General features: G+C 36.4%; 9 protein-coding genes across 12 annotated transcripts; 3 read left to right on the forward strand and 6 right to left on the reverse strand.

The window, feature by feature from the left end:
• Window positions 1–277: 277 nt before the first annotated feature.
• LOC9307085 (L-type lectin-domain containing receptor kinase VIII.2) lies at window positions 278–3,082 on the reverse strand. Its single transcript, XM_021022824.1, has one exon. The coding sequence runs from the start codon at window positions 2,649–2,651 to the stop codon at window positions 519–521; it is 2,133 nt and encodes a 710-aa protein (XP_020878483.1). The 5' UTR covers window positions 2,652–3,082; the 3' UTR covers window positions 278–518.
• A 4,362-nt stretch (window positions 3,083–7,444) lies between these two features.
• On the forward strand, window positions 7,445–11,059 carry LOC9309145 (zinc finger protein JACKDAW). Its single transcript, XM_002870969.2, has 4 exons — window positions 7,445–8,060; window positions 8,481–8,880; window positions 9,687–9,943; window positions 10,049–11,059. The coding sequence occupies exons 1-4, from the start codon at window positions 7,874–7,876 to the stop codon at window positions 10,720–10,722; spliced, it is 1,518 nt and encodes a 505-aa protein (XP_002871015.1). The 5' UTR covers window positions 7,445–7,873; the 3' UTR covers window positions 10,723–11,059.
• Window positions 11,060–12,169: 1,110 nt separating this feature from the next.
• On the forward strand, window positions 12,170–14,753 carry LOC9307086 (dnaJ protein P58IPK homolog). 2 transcript variants are annotated; one of them, XM_002870970.2, is made up of 9 exons: window positions 12,170–12,485; window positions 12,738–12,903; window positions 12,985–13,186; window positions 13,275–13,435; window positions 13,519–13,612; window positions 13,699–13,911; window positions 13,990–14,067; window positions 14,144–14,362; window positions 14,462–14,753. In XM_002870970.2, the coding sequence occupies exons 1-9, from the start codon at window positions 12,356–12,358 to the stop codon at window positions 14,645–14,647; spliced, it is 1,449 nt and encodes a 482-aa protein (XP_002871016.1). In that variant the 5' UTR covers window positions 12,170–12,355; the 3' UTR covers window positions 14,648–14,753. The 2 variants fall into 2 exon arrangements, with proteins under 2 accessions (XP_002871016.1, XP_020877438.1); XM_021021779.1 differs by having other exon boundaries at window positions 12,181–12,485; window positions 12,702–12,903.
• On the reverse strand, window positions 14,742–15,741 carry LOC9307087 (fasciclin-like arabinogalactan protein 11). Its single transcript, XM_021021783.1, has one exon. It carries the CDS (start codon window positions 15,635–15,637, stop codon window positions 14,897–14,899), a length of 741 nt encoding a protein of 246 aa, XP_020877442.1. The 5' UTR covers window positions 15,638–15,741; the 3' UTR covers window positions 14,742–14,896.
• A 510-nt stretch (window positions 15,742–16,251) lies between these two features.
• LOC9309146 lies at window positions 16,252–18,889 on the reverse strand. Of its 3 annotated transcripts, XM_021021782.1 has the most exons (7): window positions 18,570–18,888; window positions 17,925–18,199; window positions 17,732–17,891; window positions 17,404–17,572; window positions 16,870–17,325; window positions 16,695–16,786; window positions 16,252–16,614 (listed from the first exon to the last, which is right to left on the reverse strand). In XM_021021782.1, exons 1-7 carry the CDS (start codon window positions 18,645–18,647, stop codon window positions 16,465–16,467), a joined length of 1,380 nt encoding a protein of 459 aa, XP_020877441.1. In that variant the 5' UTR covers window positions 18,648–18,888; the 3' UTR covers window positions 16,252–16,464. The 3 variants fall into 3 exon arrangements, with proteins under 3 accessions (XP_020877441.1, XP_020877440.1, XP_020877439.1); XM_021021781.1 differs by having other exon boundaries at window positions 16,707–16,786; window positions 17,732–18,199; window positions 18,570–18,889; XM_021021780.1 differs by having other exon boundaries at window positions 17,732–18,199.
• A 1,790-nt stretch (window positions 18,890–20,679) lies between these two features.
• Window positions 20,680–22,702, forward strand: LOC9309147. The gene is made up of 2 exons (XM_021021723.1): window positions 20,680–20,969; window positions 21,148–22,702. Exons 1-2 carry the CDS (start codon window positions 20,848–20,850, stop codon window positions 22,460–22,462), a joined length of 1,437 nt encoding a protein of 478 aa, XP_020877382.1. The 5' UTR covers window positions 20,680–20,847; the 3' UTR covers window positions 22,463–22,702.
• On the reverse strand, window positions 22,635–24,168 carry LOC9307088 (probable E3 ubiquitin-protein ligase LUL1). The gene is made up of 3 exons (XM_021021721.1): window positions 23,562–24,168; window positions 22,964–23,429; window positions 22,635–22,883 (listed from the first exon to the last, which is right to left on the reverse strand). Exons 1-3 carry the CDS (start codon window positions 23,993–23,995, stop codon window positions 22,749–22,751), a joined length of 1,035 nt encoding a protein of 344 aa, XP_020877380.1. The 5' UTR covers window positions 23,996–24,168; the 3' UTR covers window positions 22,635–22,748.
• Window positions 24,169–24,480: 312 nt separating this feature from the next.
• Window positions 24,481–24,810, reverse strand: LOC9309148. The gene has a single exon (XM_021021722.1). It carries the CDS (start codon window positions 24,713–24,715, stop codon window positions 24,605–24,607), a length of 111 nt encoding a protein of 36 aa, XP_020877381.1. The 5' UTR covers window positions 24,716–24,810; the 3' UTR covers window positions 24,481–24,604.
• A 1,020-nt stretch (window positions 24,811–25,830) lies between these two features.
• Window positions 25,831–26,333, reverse strand: LOC9309149. Its single transcript, XM_002873035.2, has one exon. The coding sequence runs from the start codon at window positions 26,249–26,251 to the stop codon at window positions 26,054–26,056; it is 198 nt and encodes a 65-aa protein (XP_002873081.1). The 5' UTR covers window positions 26,252–26,333; the 3' UTR covers window positions 25,831–26,053.
• Between the last annotated feature and the right edge of the window lie 1,508 nt (window positions 26,334–27,841).

The following is a 27,841-nucleotide window of genomic DNA, read 5'->3' on the forward strand; positions in this document are numbered from 1 at the left end:
ATTATGCAAAAATAACATTTTTTTGTGGACGCAAAATGTCAACATTTGTGTGATACGAGTGGTCTATATGATATGTTGGTATGATTACCAACCAAACTAAATAGGTTATACAGTTTATTCTCTGTTCCCACTTGTAGTTAAACTACTTATAGATATGGGACCAATAATCTAAACCTTTTCTCATACAGTAGAAACTCTTATCAAATTCAAAGTAAAGAAAGCGACGCTCACCAAACTTACCAAACTTACTATCCAAAGTTGAACTAGTTAAAGTGTATAATATTAACATTTCTCTCTATTGAATCGAAAATATTTTATACACATTGTTGTTACAAACTGTAGTCTGGACTCTGGAGGTTCCAAAACCAAGAATTATTAAATCGAACAGAAAATATACATATACTTCCAACATTTTTTAAAATTAGTATAAAGTTTTTGGATTTTGTTTATTTTCAATTTACGTACAAAATTGTGCTTCGAATTTTATAATAAATTTGTCATTTGAATAAATATTATTTTTAAACCGATCGATCCTTGCCGACAATGAAGATGTCGTGTTCCGACGACGAAGAAGTCGTTGAGATCGGAGCCAAAACTTCGTTACAGTCCGATATACTGTCTTGTAACGTAAGCAATAACTCCGACGTACTAAAGCTCATTGACGAAGACGGTTTCGCAGTCGGAACTTCCGGCACATCAGCTTCACCAACAAGTATCTGAACCACACTTCTCATAGTGGGCCGAGTTATCGGGTCGGGTTGTGAACAAGCAAGGCCCACCATCAAAACCCGATTCATCTCCTCCGGGTTAAACTCACTCAACCGTTCATCCACCGCCGTCAATAGCTTCCCTTCTCTATACAAACCCCAAACCCAATCTACCAAACTCGATCTCAAACCAGGTCTTAAACCGGGTTCCGGTTCGGGTCGGGTTATGGGTCTTCTACCAGTGCATACTTCTAGAACAACGGCTCCATAGCTAAAAACGTCGGTTTTCTCCGTCGCTCGACCGGTTAACAAATACTCCGGCGCTAAATACCCCATTGTTCCAGCAGCGGCGGTTGCGTCCGGCGATTTATCGTGCTCCGTTTGCCTCGCGAGTCCAAAATCGCCTAATTTCGGATTAAAATTCGCGTCGAGCATGATGTTACTTGTTTTGACATCACGGTGAATAATTTGATTCTCGCACTCTTGATGCAAATAAGCCAAAGCGGAAGCGACTCCGAGAAGGATTTTTCTCCGGTGAGGCCATGGTAACGTCGTCGGAGACTCGTAAAGTGCTTTATCGAGTGATCCATTAGGCATTAGATCGTAAATTAACAAAATTTCGCCTTTTTCTCTGCAGTAGCCTTGAAGACGGAGAAGATTCCGGTGACGGAGTGTTCCGATTAAAGATAATTCTGATAAGAATTCGGTGTTCCCTTGAGAAATATGGCTGCATCTTTTGATTGCGATGATTTCGCCGGTATCCGGTAAGATTCCTTTGTAGACGGTGCCGAATGCGCCGTTTCCGATGACTCTCGATGAGCTGAAAGAGTCGGTGGCTAATTTCAGCTCCTTGTAAGTGAATTCTCTCGGCGATTTCATGATTTCCGATGCGAAAGATTCAGACTTTTGATTGTATTTGATCTTTTTGGAGTAAACCCAGATTATGACTCCGGCGAATAGTGCTAAGAAAAATGCTCCGGCTGTTACTACTCCGGCGACGGCGGCTGGTGATTTTTTACAGAGTTTGTTACGGCAAGAAGACGATGGATCGGCGGTTTTCTTCCGGACGGTGGATACGGATGGTGTGATCGAAGTTGACGACGGAGACGATGGAGGAGGAGAATTAGACATCGGCGGTGGAGATTCCGATGAATCGAAAGATGAAGTAAAGCTCCACCAATCGATACTGTGAATCTCTGTGCTTCCTTGCGTTGATCCAGAGAATCCGACGAACATCGAATCGTTCACGTAACGATCAAGATCGAGAGGAACCGACAAAATCGGCGATTTAGGTCTCACGTTTGAGTAAGAGACGTAAATTGTTAAAACCCGACCCGACCCGTCATAAGTGATCCATGAATTCACGGCGTTTCCGCTCTTGAGATCGATGTCGACGTTTCCTAAATCGGCTACCGCGGCTGAAACGACGGCGTTTAGATCCAATCCCACGTGATTCCCGTTAACGTCTTTGAATTGTACATCCATCAGCGTGTCGAATTCAACCGCCACAAAACCCGACCCGGATCCGGTTTCTTCGGTTAGACCGAGAAATCCACCGGCGGATCCTAAGTAATCTTCATCAGGGGAGATTACGAAAGCTAATCCACCGCCAATTGAGGAAGGATTGAGATTCGTTACCGAGAAGGAGAAGTAAGTGGTGAAGCTTGCCGGTGATTTAGTCTCCGGGTGCCGGAATTTAACCGGTTTTCCATAAAGAGCTTTCCCGGCGGTGGAAGTGGGAACAGAGAGTTCACGAGTGAGCTTAATAGTTCCGTTGTTGAGATGAGCATCCCCGAGAAGCTTGAGACTTGAGAGAGTCAACGTTCCGAGATCGAATCTCGTCGCCGGAAAATCGCCTCTGACGTCGGAGGAGCAGAGGAAGGAGGCAATAATGTGGATGAGAGTTGAGTAAACAGAGAAGAATCTCGGAGGAATTTTCAACATTTGTATATATTTTTCATTGGATTCCTTTGAAACCTGAGGAAGTTGGAAGAATTTGGAGGTTGTTGGGTTCTCACTGATACAATCATACAAAGAAAAACGAAGACAAATCTTTACTCACTGAATCAGACAGAGGAAGACGGAAGACGACAGAAGAGAGTGGGAAATAAAAAGCAGAAGTGAAGAAGACAGGTGGATCTGCTGATTGACACGTGGAATTATGTTAAAAAATATATATGGAATTTTCCAGCGATGGAGAAGGTCCCTCACGTGCAAGCGCGTGTTTGCTTCTGTATGAGAGATCCCGTCAAAAAAAGTCTTTGAAATCTTAAGTAATGTTATTGACTTATGGAACTTATGATCAAAGTACTTCGAATTAAAGCACTTATTTATTTCAGCGTTAGATCGAATTTGAAAATTGAATTCATTAGTTGTCATAGTTTTTTCCGTTTATGAATTTAATAGTTACAGAAAACTTTATATTTATTTACTAGTATTATTCTATGGAAGAGATAAACATATATAACGAACGTTGTGAAAGTTTCATGGCACATGATTTTTTTGTTTGACTTTATGTTGCATATTGTACCCGTTTTCTTCAAAAGATACTCCCTTAAATAATTTTTCCAAAGGAAAGTTCGAATGGATATGATATATATAAATCAGCATTAACAAAGAATACTTCAATGTCTTAATTATTATCTCTAACTAATCCACAAGTTCACAACGCAGCCACTCGTTGTCATACCAGCTCGTGTTGATATTTGTATTCTTTTTTGCTTTTGTCTCTATGTGTATTTCTTTATTTCCAAATGTACTAAGAGACTATTAATTATACTTGGTTGGTAGCAAAATAAAAAGGGAAAAATAATCGACAATCTTATGAGACATCGTGGCACAATTTGAAGTATTATGTCTATCTGACGTATATTTATTGTAGTCAATATTAGATTAAAGACCATCTTTTTTTCATTTACTTAGGCTTTTGAATTTATATAGTCTAAATTTTGGTTGGTGATAAGATCAAATTGAAATCTACTACTACAAAACATAATAGCTATATTTAGAAAGAACAAAAAATGCTGAGCTGTATGTAAAAAGCCTCTAATTATCTTAGGGACTTGGGCCTGATACAAAAAAAATTTGTTATGTGTTTGGGCCTCCAGCCCAAAGTGACTCAAAAGGTTAACATTGTAATTTGTACAAAAGAGTTATCTTTAGAACAAATAGTCAATTTTGAAATAACGTATTGTCAAACTCTTTCAAATATGAATCTATCCGATTCAGAAGAGAAGAGCATTCCGGATGAAAATCAAAGAGCCTCCATAGATTGGCATTGGCATGTTAATGTGGGCTTTATTCGGGGATGAACAACAGATTGTCAAGATATTATAAAGTAAAAGATAAAAAATAGTTAAAAGAATGGAAGTTACAAAAACAAAATTTGATTGCGAAATTCTGAGTAACAGTTTCACAGTTATAGTTGTCACTAATCTTACTATTTAGAAAAATTAAAGGATGTGACGCAAAAAAAAGAAGAAGAAAAGAAGATTATTAGAAATATCGTAGTCATTCAACGATTTATCAATAATCAATCAGACCCAAAAAAAAAAAGTGTTCTCGGATCCTCACGCGTTGACATTTTGCATATTTGGAAAATTAGCTTAGTTATTAGCACGCGGTACCATTGTGAGTGGGGAATGTTTTTACGCGCTCTAGTTCTGAAATCACTTACTATTAGGGTTTCACTTGGGCCTTGGGCTTAGGGCCTATCCTCTTTCTACTATTAGCCCATATTGTGTTTCATACAAAGCAAAGTTAATATTATAGTTTTTTCAAAGTGGGGCTGTTGAAATTAAAATCATGTCGGTCCGAAAAACATTCCTTAGAAAAAATATATCTGATGTAATGTCTTTAATTTATTAATTTTGCGTATTTATTTTTCACTTATTCAAGAATTACAACGAGAGATAGTTAGATCTCTTGCTACGTACTCCCTCCGTTTCAGTTTAGTTGTCGATTATATTGTTTTATTTTAAACGTTTAAATGATAAAAACTCTTTATAATGACGTCGAGCTTTGATTGACTGGTTTAGATTTGAACCAGAGAGAAACCAGTAGCTATATGTCGATCATATTGTTTTATTTTAAACGTTTAAATGATAAAAACTCTTTATAATGACGTCGAACTTTGTAAAATGTTGACCGATTTAGTTTAATAAGACCGGCGTCGATATTCAAATAGAACTGTTACAAAAGTAACAATTAATTAAATACAAGTGGAGCCATAAAAAATTAAGTTTGTAACAATATTGATGCTCATCCTATAGTTTTTTTTGCATATTTACAAATCTTACTATACATAATATATATAGATTTATGGATTTTATTTACCTTAGGTCTTCAATTAGTTTTGGATAGACAAGTTAACCATCAATTTTTGTTTCATAATCGATCTCAGAAAAATCGTTAGTCCAAGAATCGGATAATACCAAATGAAATATTTGCATCCATTTGAAATTCGAATTTTGAGTTTCAGAATAAAATAATTAAGTTTGTATATGCATATAATGTGTGACTATGATTATTATAATAATACGTTTCTTAATCGTAGACACAAACTTTGGATACCAAGAGGGGAATAAGAAAGCATCCAATGGACCAAAAGAAGGCAAACACAAAAGGCCAAAGGAGAGGTTGAGTTGCATTATTTATGGAATTTTTAATGTAATCTAATCTATAATATATGTATTATTGTACTACTAGTTCATTTTATTTAACATTTATACAATCATATTTTTATAAGAAAAAACATGATTAAAAATTATACAGTCGGTCTTCATATATCTGTATGTCTACGTTACTTTTTGTCAAAACATTTTTTTTTTTTGGTAATTAGAAAGTTCAGAGTTCAGACTTCAGACCCAATATATCTTAATATTGTGATGCGTCAACTGTATTGGTAAGTAGCATGTTGAACTAGAAGCGTTTGATCATGTACTAGAAACCCATCGCTGTTAGACTTGAATCCAAAACCATAAATATAATAGACTCATGACAGTCACTATTATCAAAAGGATGATAATAGAAGACTGATATGCTCATGAGCTTCTTTCTATATGACTGAAGATTATTGATGAATAAAAAAAACTATGATTCAAAGGGATGATAATAGAAGGACCAATGTGCATGAGAATCATAGCTCCAAAAAGAGGGTCCTACAGACAGAGAGACAGGCGTCACGGACTGTCCTATCGTCTTCATCGGGAAATGCCAAAAGATCCTCTCTCTCTCTCTCACATTACACAAATAACATGCAACATGCTATGTTTGGTCCAACTTGTAATTATGCCTTAATCATTTCTTTCGATCTATTTCCTTAAAGGCAATTCCCTTTTCTTCTTACTTCCTCGATTGCACAAACCAAAAGAAGAAAAGCAAAAGACGATCACACTTGAATGAGTAAGAAAATCAATTGTAGTCCATTCAAGAAATCAAATAATTTTATTTTGTCCAAGCACATGATCAATCGCAGTTCATATATTTCAGATTTGTTTGTACTCTTTGTTGTGTGCTCGAATTAGAGGAAAAAAACAAATCAATCGTCCATGAATACATGCATGTTCTACTTATAACAAGACTTAGTTTGATTATTATTTTGGCTAAGTACATGTTTTACTACGTGAACTATTACTACACTATGATCATTTCATCGCTTCTGGGTTTATTTATTAGTGACAATAGATGTTAGATTTAGTGTAAATATATGACATTTTGACTTCACTTGGGTGTACACTAAATTACGTTTAAATCTAAATTACTTTTCTTGGCTTTTGTCTTGGAGTAATTTGTACTTCCAATTTTTTAAATGTTTATATGAAAAGTAGTGGAAAAATAAATACAAATTACAAAAAGGCTTTTTTGAGTTCCTAAAACTTTTGGGGAGTCAAAGATGGTGCTCTCTTTAAACAACGGGAACTTTTTGCATCTACCTATATGCTTTGTTCTTGGGACACAGAACATTTTCCTTTGCCAAATACAATTTCTTGGGTGGATAAAATTTTCCTTTTATAATAAAATAGGAGTTGAAACTATGTCCAATTAAATTAATATGTAGATCCGAAACATAGCTTAGTACATATTAACGTAGATTTTTCATAAAATAACTAATAAAGACTATTGTTTTTTTTGTCTCAAACCTTATAATGATTGTATATTTTTTTTGATAAAGAATAAAATGAAATTGTTAAGAAGATATATAGATCTCAATATGCAAGATTTATATTGATACATATATATGTTTGAAGATTAAAAAAACTAATTAATACAATTTATATGTAGAAGAAAACTACAAGTAACATTAAACAATAAAATGCTGAAACTAAGAAACCATTTAAACTTATGACCGTAATAGATAAATGTTGTATCTACAATCATTTTAAACTATGTTTATGTGAATTGAGATTTTAGTTAAATAATGAATAAATCCAAAAATATCCATCAAATTATGTATCAACCATACACTAATTGATGATTATTATTTTTTCAAATAACAATGTCATATAAAATATAATTTAGGTTACATCCCTTAAATATCTTCTCCCAACTTTTAAACACAACCTAGATCATAGATGTACACATAGCACATGCACGTGTGTCTATGTAAACTGCGAGAACGGAAGAGACTGGCCTTTTCGAAGAAAACATTTATTTAAAAGAAAAAATCAATTTCCCTTTTTGAAAATAATTCACTGATCGACTACAGAAAAAAAAAGAAAGGTAGATCTCTCTATAAGTACATCTCCCAGATCTCTCAACATTATTTATACAAAAAAAAAAACAACTTTATTCCTGCAATAGTTTTTTTGGTTTATAATAACAAATCCTCTTTCAATATAATCTTTATATATACATATACTTTCGTGCCTTGAAAATTTCTTCCTCATCTTCTTTGGTCTTTTCTTGTCATTTGGCATAACCAAAGAGTCAAGCACATTCAAACATTCTCAAGCCCTAAAACCCAAAAAAAACTTATATGCTCTTGTTCTTGTTCTTCTTCTCCCCTCTACAAATTAAACCCTAATTAACTATCTCTTTTGTTTGTATACTGTTCTAAACCTCCTGATCATCTTCTTGTTTTCTTGCAAGATTTCATAAAAAAACAAAACCCAGCTGTTTTTGTTCTTGTTCTTTAGCTCCGATCCGTTTCAACTTAAATCACAGATATGCAGATGATTCCAGGAGATCCATTTTCTATTTCATCCTCCATGGGAGGGTTTGTTCATCAAGAAACACACCTTCATCATCCTCAGCAGCAGATCCCTGACCTCAACCCTAATTCTAACCCTAACCCAAATGTGAAACCAAACTCTTCATCAGCCAAGAAGAAGAGAAATCAACCTGGCACTCCAGGTAACTCCTTCCACACCATAATATACTCACATGTATGCCTAAATCTATGTGCATGTGTGTGTATCATATATACTTGTGTATATCTGTATCTCTACATATCGAAACACACATATACGTAAGCTGTTAAGCATAAGACGTTGAAAGTAGCTCCATGTATTTGTAAATCTGCTTTCTTATGAAAATAACAATTAACCAAAAATAGGCATATATATTATTTATTTGCTGAAATAACCACAAACTCAGTATTCACATATGCATATACATCTCTCTATATATTCCTTATATGTATATTTCCTCCTTTTATTGTATTCGGATGGTCATGTTACATATTAATTTGTCTATTTATAATCCCTACAACATCTTTGGAGAGTCATTAGATCAAAATATGCGTTAATCATATCTAAACACATATGTGGACAGATCCAGATGCTGATGTCATCGCTCTATCGCCAACAACACTCATGGCAACAAACAGATTCGTGTGCGAGATCTGCAACAAAGGGTTTCAAAGGGACCAAAACTTACAACTCCATCGCCGTGGCCACAATCTTCCATGGAAGCTGAAGCAACGATCCAAACAAGAGGTGATAAAAAAGAAAGTATACATATGCCCTATCAAGACTTGTGTACACCATGATGCTTCTAGGGCCCTTGGAGACCTCACTGGGATCAAGAAACACTATAGCCGCAAACACGGTGAAAAGAAGTGGAAGTGCGAAAAGTGTTCTAAGAAATACGCTGTTCAGTCTGATTGGAAGGCACATGCGAAAACTTGTGGTACTCGCGAGTATAAATGTGACTGTGGCACGTTGTTCTCCAGGTAATACTTACTTATAAGAGACTAACATTTGGTATTGGTTGATGTATAAGTTGAGTTTGTGCGACATGAAAGTGTTATAGTAATCTATCTTTTTTAGAAATATCGGATGAGAACAAGGCAACAAATTAATGTGAAGGTGTTAAAACCTAAAAGAATTGTGCAACAAACTCTAATAGAGATAGGCGTGTAATATATATCTAGTGTCGGCATGAATGTGTGTGCAATGTCTTGTGATTAGATATATCTGTCGAGAAGTAGGATTAGAGCAGAGCATTAATTGAAGGCATACTGACTTTGGGGGAGCAATATTTTTTTTTAATTTGTTTTTTCGATTTTGAAATAAAAGCTGCATACTTTATGATCAGTATGATATTCGATGAGATTTTTGATGGAGCATCTATTTATTTTGTGTGTTTGTATGTGTACATGTCTATTTGGCTTCATTCTTTTCTTCTATTCACACGATATGGTAAGGATCGGAACTCGACGTCGACATACATATATATTATCAACAAACACATATATATAATATGTATATAACAAGTAAGTTTTATGTTTGTTCTGTCTTCATGTGAATCATGTCGTGAGTTTGCATAGGAGAAATAAATGCTTACTCCGGCCAAGAATGTTTTGTTTTGCAAATGATTTCAAATTCAATGCTATATTGAATCAATGCCCTTGTCTCACTTCTTAATTTAATTCTGTTATTATTTTTTATTTTTTTATTATTGTCATCTAGTTATTATTCAATTTTTTTCGCAAACATAAAACGCTTTCTAATAAATTAATCGATCTAAATTTTATAGGAAAGATAGTTTCATCACACATAGAGCGTTCTGCGACGCATTGACTGAAGAAGGTGCGAGGATGAGTTCACTAAGTAATAACAATCCTGTGATCTCTACGACGAATCTGAATTTTGGAAACGATTCAAATGTTATGAATAATCCAAATCTTCCTCATGGATTTGTTCACCGAGGAGTTCATCATCCCGACATTAATGCTGCTATCTCTCAATTCGGTTTAGGGTTTGGACATGACCTAAGTGCAATGCATGCGCAAGGTACATCACATATCAATCATCTTTCTAATTTCTAAATAGTTATTCATATATATGACTGATCAGTTGTTTTTAAATTAATACTACTATCAATTAAATTCCGTTCAGGTCTATCCGAGATGGTTCAAATGGCCTCCACCGGCAACCACCACCCCTTCCCGTCGTCATCATCATCCCTCCCTGATTTCTCCGGCCACCACCAATTCCAAATTCCAACGACTTCCACAAACCCTAATCTCACCTTATCATCATCCTCAACATCACAACAAACCTCAGCTTCTCTACAACACCAAACCCTAAAAGACTCATCTTTCTCACCACTCTTCTCCTCTTCCTCCGAAAACAAACAAAACAAGCCTCTCTCTCCAATGTCTGCAACAGCTCTCTTACAAAAAGCTGCACAAATGGGCTCTACTCGAAGCAATTCCACCACCGCTCCGTCCTTCTTCGCAGGCCCAACAATGACATCATCCTCAGCCACCGCTTCTCCTCCTCCTCCTCCTAGATCGTCTTCACCAATGATGATCCAACAACAACTAAACAACTTCAACACCAATGTCTCAAGAGAGAATCCCAATCTTGCTCCCCCTCCTCTTAGTGGTGTCACCACTAGTAGTGTGGATAATAATCCCTTTCAATCGAACCGGTCGGGTCTAAACCTGGTTCAACAAATGGGTCTAACCCGGGATTTTCTTGGAGTGAGCAACGAGCATCACCCTCACCAAACGGGTCGTCGTCCCTTTTTGCCTCAAGAACTCGCAAGGTTTGCTCCATTGGGTTGATTATGTGTTTAATTAAATACTGTGTATGGGCCGGGGGACAAGATTTTGGGTTTAATTAGGATTGGAAGTTCCTTTGAGGAGACAAGTCTAATTAAGAACCGTACCCCCTTGTGAAGCGGTCGGAATGTGGGGACAAAGGTTGACAAGACATCATCATATCAATTTACATTGAATGTTATGTACTTTTACTATGTTTTTGATTATCGCCAGTCACATAATATATACCATGACATGCATGGATATGTATTTCCGACGTTGTCGTTTTGTAAATGTTAATTTTTTTTTCGTTTTTGTAATGAGATATTCAAAAATCTGGTCGGTATTATCTTCAGGCTTTTCCAAGTTTGTTTATGAAGATTGCTAATTATAAGTCGTTCATATCATCGTGTGATATGTTCAAATTCAATCTCCACCCGAAGAATGTACGTTAATTCGGAACTCCCTCTAAAATCCTTGGTTTTCTGTTTAAGCCACTCTTGGATTCTATTGTGATGTGATCATTACACTTATACTCTAAACTTAGATATATATGTTGACAATAACCCTACAAAACGTTCCCCAAGAACAGCCCAAAGTCGCTTGAAAAGTTTTCAATTAAAAGTAAACTCAATTTTAACCAATATAATACGTTCATATAACTGTTTTCTTTTAAAAAATAAATATCTTAACATAAAGTATAATTTTATTTTAGAAAACTAGTTGAAACTGAACCACCTTGTTGAAACTTCCTTTCAATAGGTACTTGATCCAAACTCAAGTTCTCGAGATGCGTGTCAATGTAACCTTTGGATTCTGCGGAAATTTAAATATTTTAACTGATACTCTTTTCAGTAGACTAAACAGGCTTTGTCTTTATTTTGACTTATTTCTAACTGCACCCATACAATAATTAATTTAATAGCTAGTATTATTTACCTAGAAAATATAAAATATGTCGTCTTGTGGATCCATGCATTATTCCTTTTTCATTGTCAAACACTATAAGATTATGTATATGTTATTTTTCATTGTCAAACACTATAAGAAATGTAGGTTTGAATTCTTTTTCTATAATGATGTTTACGAAAAAAGTTGAGATTCTTTAATTTAATTATGATGCTTGGCAGAACTAAAATCACAAAACAAAGTAATGGTTATTTTACATAAATTATTATCTTTCCAAAATCAAAATAATTCTGAAGAAAAGAAAATTAGGCGAAAGTGTTGGGCCCATATTTATATCTTTCAATTATAAGGTTGGCCCTTAAGGCCTCAATTCAAATAGGCCCAAGAATCGTAGTTATCTTACGTGGCAGTGTAAGAGCCAACGTGTAATAGTTAGTCTTACGTGTTCAATTATCATTGGTAACTATTTACGAAATTGAAACCTACTTTAAAACATATTCCACGTGGGTCATAGTGATTGGATAGAACAACGTGTTGTTACTAGTTACACTTAAACATGCAAATCAAAATCGGAAAAAAGGCTTCGAATTCGATCGAACAACGATAATCCGAAACACACAAATTTGCTTGAATCAAAGATTCGTCTTCTTCGTTCGTCTCTCTAATCTCTGAAGATTCAAAATTTGTGGGTGTATACACAAACTTCGCCGTGTAAACAAAGTGTATGTATATGTATTGAAAATCGAGAATGGATCTGTTCCGAGTTTGGTCAGGGATGGATTTCTTAGCTTGGAGAGGAATGGCTTACACTCTTCTTCTGCTTAACTTTGTCTTTGCTTGCCAACTTCTTCTTCTCCAACCTCTCGTTTCCGCTTTAGGTATATTTTGTTTCCTGTTGTTTAGCTGATTTGGGAATCGTAGGGATTAGAAATTTGCTAAAAATGGCGAATTGCTTCTATATTTTTCGAAAGTTTTCTCCTTTTCGTGTTGGCGCTTTTTGGATATTGAGGTCCCCTATTATGGTATTGAAATCGAATTTTTGGACTCTGTTTTTGCTTGCTCCTCATTACGAATTGATCTAATTTGAAAACGAGGTTATGAGAGTGAAGCAAGAATGCATTTTGGTACAGATGGTCAATCGGTAGATGCTGCTGAGTTATTTGAGAGGGCTTCACAAAGTATCAAGGTTAAGCGTTTTAGTGATGCACTCGATGATCTGAATGCAGCCATAGAAGCAGACCCTGCACTTTCTGAAGCTTATTTTAAGCGTGCCTCTGTGCTTCGTCATTTTTGCAGGTATAGAAATGGGCAAAAGGTCCTTATTGATTTGGATTTTAAGAGAGAAGTTGATTTCTCTTCTATTTCCCTGTGTTATAGATACCAAGACTCTGAGAATAATTACCAGAAATATCTGGAATTTAAATCAGGAGATTCGAATGCTGAGAAAGAACTCTCTCAGCTTCATCAAGCTCAGAGTGCTTTGGAGACTGCCTCAACTCTGTACGAATCAAAGGACGTTGCGAAAGCTCTTGAATTTGTTGATAAAGTTGTTCTTGTCTTCTCTCCGGCTTGCTCTAAGGTTCTCTTCTTGATGACTGTTTGCAATATATCTTTGGACTCTCTGATCATGCAGTTTCTTATAGTTTACATTTTTTTTTTCATTTCAGGCAAAGCTTCTCAAAGTCAAGCTCCTTATGGTGTCTAAAGACTACTCGGGTGCAATTTCCGAGACTGGTTATATTCTCAAGGAAGATGAAAATAACCTCGAGGCTTTGCTCCTTCGTGGACGTGCCTACTACTATTTAGCAGATCATGATATTGCCCAAAGGTTTGGTCTAACTTCAACCCAATTTTCAGTCAGAAAGAGAGTTTGGATTCAAAACTGATATACTTGATTAAACTCTGTTTCAGGCATTACCAAAAAGGGCTTCGTCTTGATCCGGAACACAGTGAACTGAAGAAAGCATACTTCGGATTGAAAAAACTGCTCAAGAAAACTAAAAGCGTGAGTCCTGTTAACCTCTATGTCTTCTTTTAACACTGAGCTTTAGCTGCCAATTTGTTGTATTAAAAAAATGTGCTCTATTGCAGGCAGAAGATAATGCAAGCAAAGGAAAGTTGCGAGTTTCAGCAGAGGAATATAAGGAAGCTATTGCTCTGGACCCTGAACACACGGCAAATAACGTTCATCTCTATCTTGGACTATGCAAGGTCTCAGTCAGGCTTGGCCGTGGAAAAGACGGCTTAAATAGCTGTAATGAAGCATTAAACATCGATGCAGAACTGATTGAAGCTTTACATCAGGTTCAAATCATTAAGTATTAAATCAAAACATTCATAACTGTTATCGAACAAACAGGGTTCTGATTACTACTTCATCAGAGAGGAGAAGCTAAACTGTTGCTTGAAGATTGGGAAGGAGCTGTGGAGGATTTGAAGCAAGCCGCTCAAAACTCTCAGGTTGGTTAAAGATTAGTTTGTATAATCTTCAATGTTTCTGATACTGTTTAATGTAACTTGGATCGCTTTGTATCAGGACATGGAAATTCATGAAGCACTTGGTAGAGCAGAGAAGGCATTGAAGATGAGCAAACGAAAAGATTGGTATAAGATTCTTGGAATTTCTAGAACCGCCTCTATCGCAGAAATCAAAAAAGCTTACAAGAAGCTTGCTCTTCAATGGCATCCCGATAAAAACGTCGACAATAGAGAAGAAGCTGAGAACAAATTCCGAGAAATCGCTGCAGCTTATGAGGTTCAACAAAATTCCACATTACTCTTTCATATTCACACACACACACACATGGTCATGGTCTCTCTCATTCTCTTGATATCTAACCTTTGAATTGACCAGGTTCTTGGAGATGATGATAAGCGGGCGAGATTTGACAGAGGAGAGGATCTTGAAGATATGGGTGGAGGCGGCGGTGGAGGATTTAATCCGTTTCATGGTGGTGGTGGTGGTGGACAACAATACACTTTCCATTTCGAGGGCGGTTTTCCTGGTGGTGGTGGCGGTTTTGGCGGTTTCGGTTTCTAACTTGAACAACATGATGGAATCATGTAACTTAAGACTAAACGTTTCAAATTATACTCAAAATCACATTTTCCTTTCTTTCATCAAAAAAGTTTTGTGCAATCTTAAATCGTAATGTTGTCTCATTTCGAATCAAAACAATAACACATAACAACACCATCTATAACACAATCTCAATGTACGACAAATTTTAAAGCTCTCGTTGTTATTAAAATTCCCAATGTGGAGACTCAAGGAAAGCTCTCTCTCGAGTTATATCGACAGAGAAGAAGCAGCAGCAATGGCTGCGACGATAGCGATTCTGACCCCAAACCCGAATCGAGTTCTCTCTGCATCAGATGAATCAGTAGAACCTCCTCCATCATCGCCACCGGAAGCTGAGCCTTTTGAAACAGAGCCGCCTTTCTCAGGCGCCGGAGCAGGAGCCGCGCTTGATCCAAACATGGCTAATGGCAACAAAACTTGATCGACCTGATAAACAGCGAGCTGCTTATCGCTGTAGACAGAGTTAGCCACGGTGGCGCTGACAACTCCGGTGGTGATGTTAACTTGGTTACCGGAGCTAGTGATGTTAAGAGGGAATTTACCGTTTTGCCCATCACCAGCTTGCGTGCGTAAGGGGTTACTAACGGTTTGAAACTGAGGCATGGTAATGAGTGTGGGTAGGACATGGAACTGAACAAGCTGAACTTTTTGTTGGTCAGACAATGAGTTCAAGGTTCCGGATTTGAGGCTGTTGAAGGCGTTATCAGTCGGGGCAAACACGGTTAAGCCATTACTCGAGGAAGAATTGAGCTGAGTGTTGATTTGGTCTGAGGCTTGGGTGCTTTTAAGAAGTCTTATGAACAAGGTGAATTGACCCGCCTTTTCTAGGATTGCGGTTATGTTGGTTGGACCTGAAGGGCCTGGAGCTGGAGCCTGACCATTGGTAGTAGCCACGATGAGGAAGAAGATGAAAAGATTAGAAGAAATGAATGTTCTTGAAGTAGCCATTGTTGTAGTTATTGTTGTGTGTGTGTGTGAGAGATGTTTTGGGTTTGTTATATAGAGAGATGTGTAGTTTGGTGAAGAGTAGGATTCTCTTACTAGTGTGAAGATTAGTACTAGGTAACTAAATGAAATTCTTTCAATTAATCCATTAGAGATTGGAAATGTTTGATTTTTGGTTAATAAAGTTTGTTTAAACTGAGAAAGAGAAAGGATGGACATTGCTTTAAAGGGAGAGTTTGGGTGGGTGAGGATTGAAAATGAAGAATGAACTGAAAAGGTGTTATTCTGACCTGTCAAAAAGCTGTGAAGAAGTGTTATCCAAGAAATATGGGATTGCAAATCATACTGCTCATTATGATTTATGTGTCATGTGTGCCTTTCAATATGTGATGTGAGAAAAGAAAACTCAAAAAACAAACAATATGATGTAAGAAAACATTATTGGATTGCTATAGTTTTCTTCTAATCTTATGACTTTTAGTTCGATATCGAATTACCCAAATAACTATTTCTAGAATTAAAACTATGACATATATCCTAATAATCTGTGTAAATATAATGCTGCATATTAGTTGGAAACAAAAAATCTTGAAGTATTGTTAGCATTTAGTGATGTAATATAATGAAATTTTATTTATTATAAGGGAGAAAAAAAAAAACCAAGCCTAAACTTTTGTTTTGCTTCTTTTTCTACAAGACCAAATAACCAAATCTGCTCTCACATCTCAACCTACACAAATAGATTAAAGCTAAACCGAATCCGGACCGGTTGATCGAAAACCGATCCAACCCTTTAGGGACTCTAGCTTCACTCAAGATCTACGCTGCTGTCAAACCACCAGAGTGCTTGCTGGCTCTTCTGGCTGGTGGGAATTGCTTCTCCTCCATTTCAAATACTCGTTAATAGCTGTTGTTCCGGTCATGGTGAGTCCAAATCCGATCATAGTGGCTAAGACAATGCACATTACCGGCTGCTTAACCTGCACACAAGTTAATGAGAGAGAGTGTGAGGGATCACGAACCATAGGTTCAACGAAGTAAGGTTTCTCGGAGACATTACATCAAATCTTACAACTGTGTAGAAAAGATGAGCGAAAAGGACCACAAAACCGAACTGAATGGTTGCGTAGATCCACACATAGTTCTTCTTCACTGCAACAAATCATATCACTTTAAGACTGATGATCAATTTAGAATACGAAGAAATATATATTTCAAAGTAGTTTCTATGTTACCCATTGTTGTTGATATCATTGATGCAAGAAGACCGATAATGCAAGAGAACGGTAAAGCTATTGCAACGGCGCTAGATTTCATATCTATAATCAAAAGCTGCTCAAGGAAACAGAAGTATGCAAGCATGCTTACAATGACAAGAATTGGAACATCTTGCCATTCATTATTGAACCGTGAAATCTCGATATCCCTGGCTGCTCTAGAACGGTCTTGAGAATCCTGCACACGGAGAAGGGTAACCGGGAGATTTTTCACCTCTTGCTTACATACATCACATGTTATGTTCCCTTTAATTGTAAACCATTTGATCGTGCACGTTTTATGGGCAAGAGCTAATTCCCCTTTGCACATACATTCCATCTTAAAAGCTTCTTCATCTTCTTCCATTTCAACCATACAGATTCTACACACAGCTTCTTCTTCAGGAACATCTTCTCCGCCATCATCATGTTCATCTGAACACATATCACCTAGTTTGTTACATAGAGTCAAAATGTGGCATCACAAAGATATGTCTAGGAGGTGATTCTAACCGTGGATTTTACTCATTTTTGATGCCTGCATCATCTCTAGACTCTTCTCATCCCCACGAGACGGAGTAGGAATCACGCGGAAAACACCTGGCTGCTTTACACTTCCATCTTTGTTGAAGAATGTAGGGACAGAGCGTGAACGACGAATAGGCAGTAAACGCTCCCCTTTCTAGCAAAAAGAACAGTACAAATCAAGTAAAGCAGAAGATAAACTGCTTGTCTAAAGTTACGACAAATGGAAAATGAATCAATTCATCAACCGATATACTCCACAAGATAATCTCCCTTATTAATGATATAACCAAGTTTTGTAAGATAGAATACTGACCATGGATGTAACCGGATCAACCTCAACCGCATACCTCCCGTTCATGGACTCAGGGTTTGAGTGAGTTATAGGGGTTACCGGTAAAGACTCTGTCTTCTTATATTTTCTAGGAGCTAAGAGATTAGTGAGAGACCATGTTCTTGGAATATAAGATTTATCCGTACCATCTCCTGAAGGAGACACAACACCTTCCTCAATATCTGCATTGTGGTTCCTGTTTTTAAAGTTTAGGAGATTCGTTCTGTTTCTTGACGAGGAAGGACTCATGGAGCCAACACGTCTCCCAATTCTAGGGCTTGACATTGGAGAAAACTTGAACCTTTTGGAAACAGGGCTATGAATTAAGGAACCATTTGCTCTCAAGAAATCGCCATGAGCTTCTCTCGATTGTATATCTAGCACAAGACCTCGCCATCGTTGGTGTTGGCTTGGTGATAGTATTTCTGTTATCTCAGTAGAATCTCCAACCTGGAAAACTCAAAAGAAGATTTTTGTATCAGTTCCTCACAAAGTCGGTTCCTTGACAAATCATGTTCCTCAATGAGCAATTAATTATAAACCCTAGATTTCACAGAAACTTGTGCCTTAAACCTGGAATCTCCGGAAAACAGAATTGAAACAAGTGCTGAAGATTAAAATAGTCCCTTAAACCCTGATCTTATAAACCCTAAACTCACAAGACCTAAGCTAAATCAGGAAAAAAGAAGCAGAAAATCAATTTTGACGATACCCATGAATTGAAAACCACAGAAATTAGCTTAAAGCATGAATCTTTCAGGAAAATTCAAAGCTTTGGGAATTGAGTTAAGTCTTACGAGTTACGACTGAGAAAACTCACCATTAGAGCTGGAGAAATATCTTCATGGGACCTATGTTCTACTACTTCGCGAGGTTTATCTTTATCATCCATCATCATCAAATTCAAACAAAACCCAGAAACAGTATAGTAAAAGAAGAATCTCCAGAAAACAAAGTATCAATCTTTGAGATTAATTTTCATAAAAAGGAGTAATTTTTAGGAGAAACAATCTGAGGAAGAAGGTTTTTGATGAAGAACACTCATCTAGGTTGCTTCAATTTTGTGTGCTTATCACTCAGTGCCTGCCCCGTTTCTCTCAACTCCAAGAGTTAAATTGGATTCGGCGGTTTTTATTTTATTGTTGTGTCCCTATTACCTACTTGAGAAAAAAACTATTTAATTTTGGTTTATTGTAAAACTATTTTTTTGGATCAATATGTCCAGTTTAGATGTCAAATTGTTTCAACATTCTTGTGAGTTATATATGGCAATGTGGAAAAAAAGAAGAAAATCATATTTCTCTTTAAAATTTTGAATGCATCAAATGTGTAAAAGCAATAGTAAGAAGGAAATAAAGTCTGGCATCTCATTCAAATGTATGTACAGATATTCATAACATTTTTAAAAATGATCCAAAAATGGTTATGAATATTATCGGAACTTCTGCTGAATTTTTTTAAGAGAATTAAGAACATTTCCCAAATAGTTTATGTGTAATTCTCATCATATTTGGAACAAAATCTGATTTAAAAAAAAAAAAAAACAATCAATTTTTTTAAAAAATCTGAACATATTTATAACAGAAAAAGAGATTAGAAAAACATACATTATGTAGGACTTTTTTAAAAAACAGATTGTCTTTACAGATTATTTTTTTTTGTTTTTGTTTTTTGCAATGCTAAGTTCATCAGTTCATCTAGTGCTACTTTTGAAAGATTAAAAAAAAAACTTTATAATTTATTAATTGGAAAAAAGAGAAAAAAGTAATAACAATATGGGAGAAAGAAGTAAATAACATTGAGTTTGATTTAAAAAAAAAAAAAAAACATTGAGTTTGATTAAGTCTTTGGACAAGAACAAAAAATCTGTCTAGATAAGAACGACTCATAACGCAAAATATGGTAGTTACGCTGACACAAACAAAGAATAATGGATAAGGCAAAATGTAACACGCATCACACCGAAGTAGATCGATGTCTTGACAAACACCTGTACCTCAACCGACTAAATGTATAAATTATGTTATATGATATGAATGACTAGAAAAAAGGTTAACAATGTGATTATTTTCTCACGAAACTATATTAACGACATAGTAGCGTGTCGAAAGAGCATTTAGTTAATGCTTCCGAGAAATAATCATATCGCATTATTCTTACAAATTGATAGCATTTTTAGTACTATACTTTGAAGCAAAAGGAAGATGAAATTAAATCATGCTTGACCTAACTGGATGTGGAAGGCCCAAGTCGGCCCAACTATGTGGCCACAACTCGACTCGCAAATACGTACGTAATTGGTTTTTAGAGTTTTTTTCTTTCACAAATAACACAACTGCCACCAATTAAAAATTACAGTATTACAAAACACTGTGAACACTGAACAATCGAACTATGATTACTTTTATGTCTATGATATGTTGAATTATTATGATTAGCATACATATATTTATTTCTACAAATGTTATAAAAACTTAATTTCCTAATAATTTTTTCAATAAAAACAGACACTACTTGGGATCAACACGTATGCATGTGTTCACTAATCACCACCCACACGGATATGGACACTGTGTAGGGACAACAGCCTATTCAAAATCAAATAATTATTTCAAAGGCACCAGACAAAAAGTGGGAGCCACTCGTTTATGCCAAGAATATTGAATAACAAATTAGTGATGTACTATGTGATAAAAAATAATTTTCACTCATTCTTAAAAAAGAATAAAAAAATACATCAACGCTTATTGGTAGTAGTAGAGAGTTCCATGAAAACGAAATCCACGTCGAATGTATAATCAAACGGTCAAATATTTAATTATACTATAACATTAGCATAAATTCTCGTGACGTGGCAATATTATGGCGGTAGAAATTTTAACATTGCGGTGTTAGCTTCACCATTAAATCTGTTAAAAGCTCTTCCTCACTCACTCTTCTTTTTCCCCAAAAAAAAAAAACCAGAGGAAGAGATCACGAAACCCTAAGTCCCAAATCCTTCGAATCTATAAGCGTTTCTCAAACATAATCAAGAAACTGTGTTTAGTTTTTGGATTTCTACAAGCATGTAAGACGAGATTTTGCTTCTTTTGTTTTGCATGGTGGATCGATCTGTGAGAATGGGGACAGAGATGAAGTCGATTAGGGTTCCGAGAAGGGTCTGGCTTGGATCACAAATATCTATAGTTCTCCTCGTGGGTGGAAACCATACCTCCTCCAGGTTTTGTACTCGCTAGATTCTACGAATTTCTCTTCACGCTTCTTCCTTGTTCTTAAGATCTGTTTAGCAAATCGTATTAGACAAAATCAATCTACTTTGAGAGATTGAGATTCTCGGTTTCGTCATCAATGGGTATAAAGATCTTGAAGCTCAATATCTTCCGTGGATCTACGAATAGGCATGCTCTGTTTCGTGCTCTCATCATTGCCTCTGCTCTATCTGTTGTCCCTTTGATGGAGTTAACCGCTAACGATCGCGTCTTTGGTGATGATGGAGCAGTGGATTTGATCGATCTCGGCCGATTTGTTATCGCAGGACCGAAATTGTTCTTTGATAAGCTCGTTGAACCATTCTGGGGTAAAACTGAGACAGAGAAGTATCCACAAGTGGTGATTTCTGATCTAGTTGAAGAGCTGATGGGGTTAAAGCTATTGCATTATGATGCTAAGGTTCTCTGCATTGGTCCCGGGTCGAATTCTGCTGTTTCGGCATTCAAAGAGATGGGTTTCTCAGATGTTCACGGGGTTCCTAAGCATCCATTGTTTTCCGTTTTCAGTAGGAAGCATGTCAACGAGCTTGAGCTTAGTGGCGAAAAGTCGTTTGATTTCGTGTACTGTGGGGATGTTGATCTAGTTGCTTCCCCTGCTCTTCTTGTGCTTGAGATGGAGCGAGCTCTGAAGCCTGGTGGAACCGGAGCAGTCCTTGTGAGTACTAATGGCAACGATCTTGTTAAATCCGCGACTTCGGTTTCATTCTGGCTTAAACAGTCGGAGATAGTGCGTGTAAACTACTTGGATGAGTTCACCGTCATTGTATTCAAGAGGAATGTAACGGAAACTGCTCCTTATATTGGGAAAACTCAGCTACCTAGAGATTGCCAATCTGTTGACACCAATAGACCTTACATAGAGTTTATGGAACCTCTACTCGAGCAAAAGCCTGCTGATTTCCCAAAATCAGTCGCTTACTTGCCTAAATTCCTTGATCTCTCTCTGAAGAAGAGCCTTGTCTACATTGACATTGGAGCAGCCGAGCATATAGATGCTAATTTAAATCCAAACTGGTTCTTTCCGTTATACCCACTCGACAGCAAGGCTTTCAATGTCTACTTTGTCGACCACAACACTTCAGTAATGCTATCATATGTCAAGAAACCCCGCGTCACCTTTGTTTACCATCCGGATTTGGCTGAGGACAACTCGACAGGCAAAAAGATAACTCCGCTTGAACAGCTAGAACCATTTCCAGAAGATGAGGGTTTCGATTTCCTTGCTTGGTTTGAGGAAACTGCGAAATACGCAGACTTTGTGGTCCTTAGGATGAACACAAGCACAGTGGAAATGAAGTTCCTAACTGTTTTATTGGAAACAGGAGCTATATGCTACGTGGATGAGCTCTTCCTCCGCTGCTCCAACCACAAACCAGACTGCATCAACATACTTCAAACTCTGAGAACCAGAGGTGTGTTTGTTCATCAATGGTGGGAAGACTAAACCAAGGTAACTCAATCTGGCCTCGCCTTTGTCTTATCTATGTCATTTCGTGTCTGTCTTTGTCGTAGTTTCAATGGCATCACCTTCTGTGTTTGCCATAGTTGGTCCTCGGCCACCACAGCTCCTGGCCAAGCACCTATTACTAAATAAGAAGCTGCCTGTCTGTTTATCATTGCTATCTAATTAAGAACTCAGTTTCCAATTGATATATATATTGAACCATAACATTTTATGTCTTAATTAAGCATGGCTTATATTACACAAGTCTATTGCTTAACTAAATTTGTTAATCTCCATCTCCATTTCCACCTTTCTTGTTTCCGTCTACCGTAATCTCCAAAAGCCTCTCTACAGGTTGTCTGCAAACTGGACACAGATTTGTCTGAAACCTTAACGCTTTTGCGCACCCGCTGCACATACACTGCCAAACAGATATACACAAACCATTTCAAAATTCATCACACAAAAGAGCTTCAAATTTTTGAAGTATGAACTCTATACCATGTGTCTGCAAGGAAGAACAGTTGTATCGCGTGGTTCAGACAAGCATACAACACATTCCTTTCCCTCGTCGCAACCATCAACCGTGTTCTCAATCCCATAAATCTCCCGCAACTCATATCTCATCCTATTCACCCATAGTATCTGCTTCACCACTTCTATCTTAATCTCTCCTTTCTCCTTGGTATACACCACTTGAGTAATCTGCCCATTCGTGGAACCCGACTTTCCTTCTTCCGCTGGAGTTGCCTCCGCCTTAATCGCCAACGGGAAGACATCTGTATCCATCCCCTTGAATAGCTCGGAATCTGCAAATGCCGTCAAGTCAATACCCGTTCCAGATGGTTGTATGAACTTCTGACCAAGTCCTTTTCCGAAATCAAAAGTGATTGGAGGCAAAGTATCTTCCTTTGTTGCTCTAAGATTGCCTTCTTCTTCTTCTGTAGCAAAGAAAACAACTGTGATCCTGTTCTCTCCACCACAACAACAAAAGATAAGTCATTTATATGAACTTCTGATTCAACAAGATTCAAACTTCAACTAAATTTCAACAAGGGCATATGTAAAATTTGATCATTTCATAGTTTGAAATTAAAACCTTCCGGGCATGGCTGCATCAAATGTGAAGGAGACAAGAAGTCGATTCGGATTCTCCGGGTCGGGTATGAGCCTTAAAGTCTCCTTCTTTAGATTAACATCGTTACGAATCGTGACGGCTTTCTCATGGACGTACGGAGGCGGTAGCATCGGGTGTCTACCGCCGGGAATCAAAGGATGAGGTAGTTGGTAACTGTGGGGAGGATATTGATGTAAGTGGTGGAGACTGTAAGGCAGCGGCTGCGGCTGCGGCGGAGGAAGGCAGTAACCTGGATACTGATCAAAGTAGTTAGGGTTAGGGTTCAGATACGGCGGTGCCGCGGCGAATACAAATCTATTCGCTGGGAGTTCAAGAGGAGCCGTTTCCATCGCCGGAGGAATATTGCTCATCCGCCTTCTCCCGCAGCAGAAGATCAGACTGATCAGATTCCCCATGATTGACTGGTGAAAAGTACAAAACCCAGATCGGGAAAAGAAAAAAGGTGAGGTTTTTCGTGATTCAGTCGATACAATTTAGGAGTGAAATCGGAGTTAGATTATTATGATCATTGGGAAAGGGGAGTGAGTGATGAGATTGTGATGGTGATAGTTTAAAAGGACTAATGCAATAATGCATGTGTAGAGTGTGTGTATCGCATATATACAAACTATAAAAGTCCTGAGAGAAATCAATATTAGAAGACTATGAAAGTTATTTCGCACCGACTATATGTTACGTCTATGATAATTAATTGTTGTTAGTGGAGCATTATATAGTAATTTAAATAGACAATTAGTCCGGACATAAAACAAAGAAATCATTGATCAGTATAATAATGTCCGGACTAATCAGTAGCACTAGACATGGTATCAAAAATTATTAAGAACATCTTATCTTATATAGGAGATCATAACGTCGATAAAAAGGAGTTTAAACTGGATAACATCCAAGAAATGGAAAGCACTAACAATATGTAACTCGAAAGAAAGTTTTACTAAAATGGATTTTCTTTTTTAAAACAAAATTTTGAACTCTCGAGTTTTGATCTTGTCTTGGTTGAAATTTTACTCATCGTCTTCCTCATAAATTGTCCCCAGCGATGGCGAAGCTGAAACCCTCACCGGATAAACAAGAATTGCCGGTACAGTTTCGACTGGTCCGATCATCCTCGCCATGATAAAAAAAAAAAAAAAACAAAACTCTTTCTTCGAATTAGACTTCGGCAGCTTTCGACTGTGTTGAGAAGACCTATGTGGAAATTATTTTTTGGTGATATTATTTTTTGGTGATATTTATAGAGAGAGTAGTAATTAACTAAAAGATTTATGTTCTAGAGTTTTTACATATATTAAGAAATAATTATTGTTTAATTATTTGTCAATTACTTTTTTATACTAAATATTTTTTAATAACTTTGAACCAAAAGTATTAGAAAACAGTTAATCATTACGTCTTGAAGTTTACGATATATTAATTTTAATCAATAAAAAATAAAACAAAAACTTAAAAAATCAAACTTTGCGGAACAAACTAAAACTCTAGAACATCAAATATCTAGGAACAGAGGGAGTAGAACATCAAATATCTAGGAACAGAGGAAGTATAAGAGCACCCACAGTAGTGCATGTGGGTGTATGAGTGTGAGTGTTAGTTTAATAATAAAATAAGGTTAGAGATTACTTAATCAAAAAAGCATCCTGATAAAGAAACAATTTCCATGAAAACAAACAATTCAAATGAAAACAAACAATCCATTTTCCGGTGAGTACTCGATGTTGCCTCCATTTTTTTTATTTTTACCCAACAAAATAAAACAAATTTTCGATATTAAAATTGGAACCAACCGAATTGTGACAGCTGTCACTTACACTTGGGTGTAAGAAAACACTCGACTTGCGACTCCAAACTCACTATTACAATATTTTCGCTTTTTTTATTAGTCACATCCGAGGGAAAATTATCCCACTGCGTATGGCCTAATGTATACTTTTATATACGTCGCTGCTTATTACTTATCGCACGTGATATTTATGTTTCACATTTAGGTGATGCTCGAAAGTTGAAACAAAATTAGTACGCGTACACTGCTTGGTTTGCAGATACGTGTCTGTATTAAAAATTAATTTAAATTAGGTTCTTGTGGTTGAGAAATTCATCTCACCAAACAGAATTAGCTGTGAGACTCTAGTTTCAGGTTTAAGTTTGGTTTACTATTTGAAGATCGTGGACCGGTTATTAAGAAAATTTCTCAAAAAGTTATATGAAAACTGATGAGAAGACTCGGATTCAGTATCATAAAGATTAGACTTTAATTATCATCAACTCATGAACATATAGGAACAGATCACCAAGCGTACAAGATGTGAAAGTTGACTGAAATTTTCATAAAAAAGAGAGATTTGATTGTACAAAAGATACAATACAAAATCTCATCTTATACAGTTACAGAAAAATAACAACAAGAATCTATCTTAAACCCAAGGCCGAGTAACAAACAAAACGATCATTACAATTTACACGTCTTCGTTATCTTGTTCGTGATTGTCTTCTTCGGTCTCTCCGCCTTCTAAAATCGTCTCAAGAATTGGAGAAACCGATGGCTTCGCCGGAGATATTATCTGTGGAGGAACAGCCTCCATCCACCACGCCACATCCACATCCACCTTCACCACCGTCAGATTCTTATCGCACCGGTTGTCAAAGTAACACATTCTCGATTCTATCGATATTGTTTGAGATTTGTATACAAGTAATTCAAAATGATTACTTTTTGAGTTTGATACGTGTTATTTTACTCGTATATATAGAGAGATTGACGTGTGAAGAAATGTGGAATAATGATAGGTTAGACGTGAGAGTCGGACAAGTGGACGATCCACAATGTTGAAGTTAGTTTGTTGACTTGGTCTTATTTGCTAATAATAATGGAACCAACAAGAATATTCTAGAACCTTTTGTTGTCGTTATCAACAAGTGTCGAATGTGTGTTAGTTTCTAGTCTCTATCGTTGCTAAGATTTTTTGTTGTTGTTGCCAAGTTAAGATATTTCTTTATGCGTCGTATATTGCAAAATACCAGATCTTTTTTTGGGGACATTGTTATCAGACAAACACACACACTTTGGGTTTGAAGTTTCTCAGCAATTGTGTATGTAGATGATGCTTTGGACAAATTACACTACTCTACAAATTAGTAAGATGTGTTCATCTTGGGTTTCTATCACGTGACACAGTTTTTTTTTTTTGGTCACCAAAACACGTGGCTCAGTTAAAACTTGTTAACACGGTAACGTTTGAAGCAGACTAGAGATTTAATAAGGCCCACGTTAAAGTATCATGGGCTCGTTCATAAATTTAGTTCTTATTGGGCTCTCAACACCAGATCTTAATATTTGATAGGGAGCATGAGATCAAATGCTTAGTATATGAGAGTTATGAAACTAAGCCCAGAGGCATTTTAATCACCGTATGCATTGAGGAAAAAAAAATAAAAAATCACCATATGCACAGTGGCCACTTCTCGTCAATTAATGGATTCCTCATTCCGGCTGTTTTATTGATTTCTTTGGGTTTTTTTTTTTCTTTTGGGTGCAATTCGATAAAAAAAAAATGTACCTAGAAAACAAAACAAAAATTGAGAAGGTAAAAAAACGGTACATATACGTAATTATTGTAAGTAAGACGAATTTCTACGCTGAAAAATTGAAAGAACTAGACAACTTTTTGGTGATGACAAAGAAAAAACATCTTATTCTTTTTGGACTTAAATCGGTGGAAAACATGCCACATGCAAATTTAATCAAACATTATAAAGCTCTATTAGCAATCAATTATCAATTGATATAAATATAAGATGCATTAGCTTTCTTTATATAATTAGAAAATTAGTCAATGGCCTGAAAAGGATTGGATAAGATAAGGATATTTGAAAAGGTTGCTTTCATTATTCTTGCAATTTCCCCCTTATTTTAGTTTTCTTAACTTATTGATTTTATCCCTCTCTTTTTTTTTTTAACCCGTGATATTATAACATAAGATGCAAATGCAATGCATGACAAAAATATAAATAATAACTGAATAGGTAGGTAACCATGTTGTCACTAGACGATTCGATATTGTACATAGAAGATTAATCTATTTTTAAGGAATTATTGGCATCTTATGATCGAACATGTCACCTAAAAAAAGTGAGCTTATCACATCGCATAAATTTTTCACAAAATATTCTCACACTAATTTTTTAATGTATGTCAGAATAATGTTTCATCAATCGAGAATAAGGATTAGATATCACTAGCTAAA

Source organism: Arabidopsis lyrata (genome assembly GCF_000004255.2).
Source record: "Arabidopsis lyrata subsp. lyrata unplaced genomic scaffold ARALYscaffold_6, whole genome shotgun sequence".
NCBI classification, from domain to species: Eukaryota; Viridiplantae; Streptophyta; class Magnoliopsida; order Brassicales; family Brassicaceae; genus Arabidopsis; species Arabidopsis lyrata.

What these genes read in the sequence shown, in the direction of transcription:
- LOC9307086 (XM_021021779.1), top strand. Translation starts at nt 12,356, where the DNA reads ATGGATCTGTTCCGAGTTTGGTCAGGGATGGATTTCTTAGCTTGGAGA. An exon ending in GTGCTTCGTCATTTTTGCAG is followed by an intron (nt 12,904 to 12,984) that starts GTATAGAAATGG and finishes CCTGTGTTATAG; the next exon opens with ATACCAAGACTCTGAGAATA. An exon ending in TGATTGAAGCTTTACATCAG is followed by an intron (nt 13,912 to 13,989) that starts GTTCAAATCATT and finishes CTACTTCATCAG; the next exon opens with AGAGGAGAAGCTAAACTGTT.
- LOC9307088 (XM_021021721.1), bottom strand. Translation starts at nt 23,995, where the DNA reads ATGGGGAATCTGATCAGTCTGATCTTCTGCTGCGGGAGAAGGCGGATG. An exon ending in GATGCAGCCATGCCCGGAAG is followed by an intron (nt 23,430 to 23,561) that starts GTTTTAATTTCA and finishes TGGAGAGAACAG; the next exon opens with GATCACAGTTGTTTTCTTTG. An exon ending in TTCTTCCTTGCAGACACATG is followed by an intron (nt 22,884 to 22,963) that starts GTATAGAGTTCA and finishes TCTGTTTGGCAG; the next exon opens with TGTATGTGCAGCGGGTGCGC.
- LOC9307085 (XM_021022824.1), bottom strand. Translation starts at nt 2,651, where the DNA reads ATGTTGAAAATTCCTCCGAGATTCTTCTCTGTTTACTCAACTCTCATC.
- LOC9307087 (XM_021021783.1), bottom strand. Translation starts at nt 15,637, where the DNA reads ATGGCTACTTCAAGAACATTCATTTCTTCTAATCTTTTCATCTTCTTC.
- LOC9309147 (XM_021021723.1), top strand. Translation starts at nt 20,848, where the DNA reads ATGGTGGATCGATCTGTGAGAATGGGGACAGAGATGAAGTCGATTAGG. An exon ending in GGAAACCATACCTCCTCCAG is followed by an intron (nt 20,970 to 21,147) that starts GTTTTGTACTCG and finishes ATCTACGAATAG; the next exon opens with GCATGCTCTGTTTCGTGCTC.
- LOC9309146 (XM_021021780.1), bottom strand. Translation starts at nt 18,647, where the DNA reads ATGATGATGGATGATAAAGATAAACCTCGCGAAGTAGTAGAACATAGG. An exon ending in ATATTTCTCCAGCTCTAATG is followed by an intron (nt 18,200 to 18,569) that starts GTGAGTTTTCTC and finishes TGAGTTTTCCAG; the next exon opens with GTTGGAGATTCTACTGAGAT. An exon ending in AATGATATCAACAACAATGG is followed by an intron (nt 16,787 to 16,869) that starts GTAACATAGAAA and finishes GATTTGTTGCAG; the next exon opens with TGAAGAAGAACTATGTGTGG.
- LOC9309148 (XM_021021722.1), bottom strand. Translation starts at nt 24,715, where the DNA reads ATGGCGAGGATGATCGGACCAGTCGAAACTGTACCGGCAATTCTTGTT.
- LOC9309145 (XM_002870969.2), top strand. Translation starts at nt 7,874, where the DNA reads ATGCAGATGATTCCAGGAGATCCATTTTCTATTTCATCCTCCATGGGA. An exon ending in AAATCAACCTGGCACTCCAG is followed by an intron (nt 8,061 to 8,480) that starts GTAACTCCTTCC and finishes ATATGTGGACAG; the next exon opens with ATCCAGATGCTGATGTCATC. An exon ending in AAGTGCAATGCATGCGCAAG is followed by an intron (nt 9,944 to 10,048) that starts GTACATCACATA and finishes AATTCCGTTCAG; the next exon opens with GTCTATCCGAGATGGTTCAA.
- LOC9309149 (XM_002873035.2), bottom strand. Translation starts at nt 26,251, where the DNA reads ATGTGTTACTTTGACAACCGGTGCGATAAGAATCTGACGGTGGTGAAG.